This window comes from Mandrillus leucophaeus, unplaced genomic scaffold (assembly GCF_000951045.1).
Source record: "Mandrillus leucophaeus isolate KB7577 unplaced genomic scaffold, Mleu.le_1.0 Scaffold52, whole genome shotgun sequence".
In the NCBI taxonomy this organism is placed as follows: domain Eukaryota; kingdom Metazoa; phylum Chordata; class Mammalia; order Primates; family Cercopithecidae; genus Mandrillus; species Mandrillus leucophaeus.
In genome coordinates, this window is record NW_012105586.1 from 2,338,175 (window position 1) to 2,345,500 (window position 7,326).

Here is a 7,326-nt window from a genome sequence, read left to right on the forward strand (position 1 = left end):
TTGCCTGGCCGATTGATCCTTTATGAAGCAAATTGAGCATCTGGCCCCAAACAAGAATGCAGCTGCCTCTCAGAAAACTCAGAGTGTCGGCCCCTGAATGATAGGTCAGAGACACAGAGCAAATGCAGGAATCCCTCTCTGGCAATACCCCAAGGAAGAACACAGCACATACTGTCTTCCTTAACGAGTGAAGAGAGGCCAGTGGCCGCTCAGAGCTGTATGAGGAACAGCAGGGTCCTCATTCTTGGTGATTCACATTTCTGAAAACCGCCCCCGCCAGCCCCCAGAAGCTCTCACATCCTTCAAAAAGCTTATCTAAAATAGGGTCTCCCATTCACCTCCACAGGGCAGTGCTGCCCTCTCCCTAGAGGTGAGGTCAGCCATGTCACAATGGAGGACTTGCTCCGCCAGCAAGCACAGGCCTGACAGCCAGCCTGGCACCCTCACCTTGGCGCTTCTCTTTTCCTCTGAGCCCTCGGTAAGGAGAAAGGCCTCATGGCCATCTGTGCCCTCTACCCGCAGGAAGCAATTGGTGGTGTGGCCAATCCCAGAGGGCAGAACTTTGTCCCAGAGCATGGCATTGATCACGGTGCTCTTCCCATTGCTCGTCCTAGAAGGAAGTAACAGCTGTCAGCAAAGCCACCAATATCCGACCTGAATTACTTTCACAATGCAGATACCAGCCTGGAAGGCCAAAGCTCTATTCACTGCAATGCTGCCAGTGCCCAGACAGTGCTGAGACTCAGAGTAGGCACTGTTTATTAAAATGAATAAACACCCCCAGGCCCAAAGCTGTGACATACCCCTGGTTCATCATTTCAGATTAATCTGCAAGAGGCTCACTACGCACTGTCTGCCCCTTGAATCATACAGCCACCCTCAGCATCACTTATAGAGACTGTCTGAGACAGTCAGACAGTCTCCAAAGTTTAACTCAGGCCTACCTGAAACACCAACTCACCACCCTCAAAGCGTCTTTCTCAGTCTAAATGACCCCAGTGTTTCCCACACAGGGCATGTTTCACTGGTTTTCTCCCATCACGCTCCTCCTTACACATGAAGCTTCACCTTGTCAGTCCCAGCTGACAACTGCCAGGCTAAAGGGAAGATTACTTTCTCATTCTTTGTTTTTATTATTATTTGACATGGAGTCTCGCTCTGTCACCCAGGCTGGAGTGCAGTGGCATGATCTCAGCTCATTGCAACCTCTGCCTCCTGAGTTTAAGGGATTCTCCTGCCTCAGCCTCCTGAGTAGCTGGGACTACAGGCGTGCGCCACCATGCCCAACTAACTTTTGTATTTTTAGTAGAGACAGGGTTTCACCATGTTGGCCAGGCTGGTCTCGAACTCCTGACCTCGGGTGATCCTCCTGCTTCAACCTCCTAAAGTGCTGGGATTGCAGATGTGAGCCACTATGCCCAGCCTACTTTCTCATTCTTACCTATCACACCCCTTTCATGTAATCTGGTGGGGTTTTTTTGGGTTTTTTTGATACAGGGTCTTGCTTTGTCGCCCAAGCTGGAGTGCAGTGGCGTGTGGCATGAATAGAGCTCACTGAAGCCTCGACCATCAGGGTTCAATGATCCTCCCACCTCAGCCTCCCAAGTAGCTTACACTATAAGTACGTGCAACCACGCCCAGTTAATTTTTAAATTTTTTGTAGAGATGGGGTCTTGCCATGTTGCTTGGGCTCGTCTCAAACTTCTGGGTTCAAGCAATTCTCCTGCCTCAGCCTCCCAGTGCTGGGATTACAGGTGTGAACCACTGCACCTGGCCATTTCTGCTTCTTGAAAATAGCTCCACTCAGCAGACTCATCTGCTGTGAGTCTCAGAGCTTTCAACCTGTGCTAAATACAGTGTTTCTGAGTTAAAGTTTCCCAGCCACATCACTAGAGCAGAACTACAATGACCTTACCTGCACCCACTGAGACAGGCAGCCCACTAGCTCACCTAAGTAGGGGTCATACCTCCCAGGTGAGGATGAAGAAATGATAGTTCAGAGTACAGGACCACACCTGAGGTTACAGGTCATCAGGAACAAGACTCTAGGCACAGTGCCTATTCCCCAGACTACCACCAGGTGCGTAGCATACAATCTGTCTAGATGTCTTTTTTCCTGTATTAGATGTGTGTGTGTGTGTGTGTGTGTGTGTGTGTATACATTTTTTTTTTTTGAGACGGAGTCTCGCTCAGTCGCCCAGGCTGGAGTACAGTGAGGTATGATCTCAGCTCACTGCAACCTCTGCCTCCTGGGTTCATGCCATTCTCCTGCCTCAGCCTCCCAAGTAGCTGGGACTACAGGCACCTGCCACCATGCCCGGGTAATTTTTTTGGATTTTTAGTAGAGACGGGGTTTCACCGTTAGCCAGGATGGTCTTGACCTCCTGACCTTGTGATCCACCTGCCTCGGCCTCCCAAAGTGCTGGGATTACAGGCGTGAGCCGACGCACCTGGCCATTATACCAGTTATAAATGTTTGGCATAGTACTTTGGGTACATTGTGGCTCCATAACGGCCAGTGTTAAAACTGCTTCCATGTCAAAGCAAAGAAAACTGCCTATATATTGGTTAGTCCTGGTGGGGAATAAAAAGGATCACTGGTTCCAGTCACAGGAGTAGTAACTGTGGGTACCTTAAGGTTTGGGGCACTTACAAGGCTGTGGTAGAAACAGATACCCCATGGCTATCACATGTTAAGCCATGTGTATCTGTGGAATACTCAATCTCAACGTGCACACCTTTGACTACCGCTGTGGAAGCGTTCCTTTAGACAAAGCTGTGACCCATTTTACTCTGGATAAGGACAGAAACAGTTCACATTCCATTATTTGTAAAGTTATCTTCTGTTAGCTTTCATTATTTTTGCTACACTCATTTTATTTGTATTTAAAATGCTTTAGGCAACCTAAGAACAAATGTAAAAGTAAAGATGCAATAAAAATGAATTGCTTGATATTCATTACTTCATGTGTATCAACAAGCATAGCACTAAAACAAAACAAAACAAAAAAAGATGTATTTAACTTATTTTTAGGTTTTATGCTTTTGTTAATTTTTTTTTTTTGATGCTTGCCTAACATGCATGTGCTGTAAAAATAGTTAACAGGGAAATAACTTGAGATGATGGCTAGCTTTGTTTAATGTCTTACGAAATTTTCATGAACAATACAAGCATAATTGTTAAGAACATGTGTATTAAATTCATGTAAGTGGAATAAAAGTTTTATGAATGGAGAAAAAAAAAACCAAGTACTGTATGATTCCACTTACGTGAGATACCTAGAATAGTCAAATTCATTGGGACAGAAAGTAGAATGGTGGTGGCCAGGGCAAGGGACATGTGGGGACAGGGAGTTATTGTTTAATGGGTATAATACGAGCTTAAATTTTGCAAGATGAAAAAGCTCTGGAGACTGGTTGCGAATATATCCACTAGTGAACTATATGCTTAAAATGGTTAAGGGGGTAAATTTTATATTATATCCTTTTAATCACAATCAGAAAATTAAAAAAAAAGTCAGGCTTGATGGCATGCACCTGCAGTCCCAGCTACTCAGGAGGTTCAGGTGGGAGGATCACCTGAGCCCAGGGAGGTCGAGGCTGTAACGAGCTTCCAGCCTGGGAGACAGAGAACCCTGTCTCAAAAATCGAATTAATAAAATATAAATTAAAAGGAAAGCAATGAATTCTGAAGAGTGTCCCTGCCCTGGAACGTTCTGCGGCCTTGCACAAAGTGCCTCCCTCCCTCCTAGCCAGGAAGAAAGAAAGGGTGGGTGCCACAAGGACATACCGGCCAAAAAAAGCCACTTTCATGTGCCGCCGAGCCAGCACCTCGCTGATGCCTCTCACTTTGGATAGGTAACCTTTGACGTCCAGAACCTGTTCTTCTGTGGTAACGGGGTCCAGTTCTGCATTCCTGTAGGTGTCTGGAGGTGGGGATGGAACATGGGTCACCACGTGGTCAGAGGAGTTCCACAGTCATAAGTCTGGAAGGGCCAGAGCAACCGCCCTGCTTACCCTAAATGAGTCCACCTCTGGCTCCCTGCAGCCGACAGGCTGAATTCCAGATCCTCTATGGTGGCCCCATGGTGTGGTGGTTAAGAACATGGCTAAGGAGCAACACTGCCTGGTTTTGAAGCTGGGTTCTTACCACTTTCTAGCTCTGTGGCCTCAAGCAAAAGAACCTTTCTGGGTCTTAGTTTCCTTAGGCACAAAATGGAGATAATGACAATATCTACTTCATGAGACCACTGTGAGGATCAAATGAATTAAAATACAAATGCTGTCAATGGCGGTTGGTGTAAGATGAATACCTGAATGTTAACTGCCATCCTTGTTCATTTTTTCTTAACAAATATTTACAAAGTTCTTACCACATGCCAGGCACTGTTCCTTTCACTTTTCAAATTCGTTCTCTCCTTTGGTCCTCTTTATTAACGTGGCTCCAGAGGTAGTAAAAGGCAGAGCTAGGATTTGAATTAGGCAGCCTGGCTCTGGAGTCCAGGCTCTTAACCACTCTGTGTCACTTCTCGAGGCCCTCCCTGCCCTGGCCCTGTTGGCCTCTTGCCACCCGCTGCCTCACAGTCCTCCCTCACCATATCCCCAAACTCACCAGCTTCCTCGGCCCTCTGGCTCTGCTCCCTGCTGCCCAAACCCCTTCCCACTCTCTGAAGAACTGACACACTACACTGCCTTGGGGCAGCTTGACTCATTCTCACTTGACCTCGAGTCTAGCTTAGACAGCACTGCCCCAGGAAGCCTTCTCTGACCACCCCTCCAACCTGAGTCAGGACCCTGGACCCCTTCTCTGTGTGCCCCAGCACCCTCCACTTCTCCTATCTCAGCTCTCACCTCACCATAAGTTAACTGTCCAGCTCACCTGTCTGTGTCATCTACCTCATGAGGGCCACGCTATCTGATCCCAGCACCCAGCAGGTGCACAAATGTTTGCTACGTGAGCAGACCTTTGGATTACAGCACTGCTTTTTTCCAGTGCCCTTAACAGGAAGATGGCCAACAAATTACTCCATACACGAGCAACTGAGTGAGATCCCACCACTGTCCTGTCTAGGACACGCACTAGACAAGCTGGAACACAGCCAGGTGTTTAGCCCCCCTGCACACTCCTGGGAACTACGAGGCTGACAGGCCCCAGACCTGAGAACACTCCCAAAGCATGTGAAGCATGACAAGGGCCCGCCCACTGAGTTTCCCCCGCAGGCAGCGCCATGAAAGGAAGTGACCAAGTCAACAACACCCCCATCTCCCCGCCCACAATGTCCACCGGTCACCTCTGCCCCAGAGGCATCAATATTCCTCCCTTATATGGGCAACTAGGCATGGCCTTTGGAATGTCCCTCAGAGGAAGCTGGTTCTCAAGCATGTGACTACACTTAAAAGTGGGAGCCAGCAGGCCGACAAGCTCTTGTTACCTGCCCGTTAGAAACAGTCCCCAGGCAGGAACCAACCCCTCCCTGACCCAACACAGCTCAGGATCACTCCAGCTCTTTCCCTTCCATTTAAACAACAGGGAGGCCTCATGTTTTCACACAGAGAGAAATCAAAGCATGCATCACATAAACATCTGCATTAAGCATGTGTCTGTCCACAACGTCATCTGAGTAGGTGACTCAGAGCTTCCAAGAGGGTTACTCTGGGCTCCCAGAGGGCAGTGGCCTGATCTACCCCATCTCTGCATGCCCAGCACCTGCCACAGGGCTGGCACACCACAGCCACTGAGTTGGGATTATTTCAACTACCAATCATACTACTTTAAAATTCAGATTTTAGTTCAACAAGTATTTAGGAAACACCTTCTGTTACATCAAGTGCCATGCAAAGGGCAGGGCACAGATGAGGGCATGAAATTGGACAGTCTCTTTCTTCAAAGGGAGCCTCGTGTAGCAGCCTGGCGTGTAAAACAACGAGAAGCCAAGCTGCTCTCGTTGAAAGCAGAATGGAAAGAAGGTGGCCCCCCTGAGCCAGGGGCCAATCCCAGAAGCACCACCACCGAACTTCTAGGGTTCTGCAGACTAGAATCTGAAACCACTGTTCACACCTGAGCCCCCTTTCACAAGTGAGGAAACCAAGGGCAGATAAGACTCAGCTACTGGGTCTCCACAGACAATCTCAGGACCTGGCGCCAAAGTGCCCTTCTAAAGAGGGAGCCTGAGGAAGCAAGCGCTGGAGTTGTCACTCAGACGAGCGGGGCCCCGGGAACCAGTCCTTCTCTGCTGATAAACAAGGAACTAGAGGTTGGGCTCAAATTAGTAACTAGTAGAAAAGGCACAGGTGACATGAGTTTCCTATAGTTCTGTCACCAATCTAAAAATATAAAAGAGAGGGCGCCCCGGTCAGGCATCACTGACACCCAAACAGTGCCTGGTATTAATGGCAGCCAGAACTAGGCAAAGGAAAACACGTGGGCTCTGGAGTTGGAGACACCTGGGCAAAGCCCTGATCTATTACTTACAAGGCATCCGACAACTCGCAAACCTCAATTTGTTTGCCTTGTAGATGGGGATAAGATTCACCTATCTTTCATGATTAAATGAAACGAAACCTGTGGACTTCTAAAGTAATTACTAAATGGCAGTTCCCTTGTCTTCCTGGCCTCATCTCCCCAGACTCCAATTCCACATGATTTCAAGAGCAGAGCATTTCTGAGGCTATCTGGGCATGAGTTCCCGAAGAGCAGAGCTATACTTCCCCACCCACAAATCCCACTAGCTAAACATCTAAACAGGTAAGAGTGGACCTGGCTGAGCAGGTGCCCCCTTACCTTCAAGGAAGGTGGCGCTCTCCTGGATGTAGGCCCCCAGCTGCTCAAAAATGCCATTGATCTTCTTCTTGGCAGTGACAAAGTGCTTGAGTGGGGAAGCATTCACTTCAGCCATGTGTCTCTTATCTTTCTTGACTGTGACGATAGTGTTGCATCGAGAGAAGAGCAGGGACATTGCGCTGCAAGAGAAGCCAATGTGAGCGAACACAGCGATACCTACCTCGGGACATCCTGCTGGAAGGATGGTGGAATGCTTGGGGGAGAACCAAGAATATGGGGATCTCAGGTCACTGCAACCTCCAGGACTAGAACAAAGGATGGTGAGATAAGAAGTGTCTCAGGCTGGGCACGGTGGCTCACCCCTGTTTCTCAGAACTTTGGGAGGCCGAGGCATGCGGATCACCTGAGGTCAGGAGTTCAAGACCAGCCTGGCCAACATGGTGAAACCCCGTCTCTACTAAAAATACAATAATTGCCGGGCGTGGTGGTGGGCGCCTATAGTCCCAGCTACTCGGGAGGCTGAGGCAGGAGAATGGCGTGAACCC

General features: G+C 48.6%; 1 protein-coding gene across 1 annotated transcript in view; it reads right to left on the minus strand.

The window, feature by feature from the left end:
• The window catches only part of MFN2 (mitofusin 2), a 41,722-nt gene that overhangs the window by 22,928 nt on the left and 11,468 nt on the right, over positions 1 to 7,326 (minus strand). The window contains 3 exon segments of the mRNA XM_011996635.1: positions 428 to 610; positions 3,791 to 3,926; positions 6,782 to 6,960. Of these exon segments, the coding sequence (XP_011852025.1) occupies positions 428 to 610; positions 3,791 to 3,926; positions 6,782 to 6,956 (494 nt within the window). The 5' untranslated portion in view covers positions 6,957 to 6,960.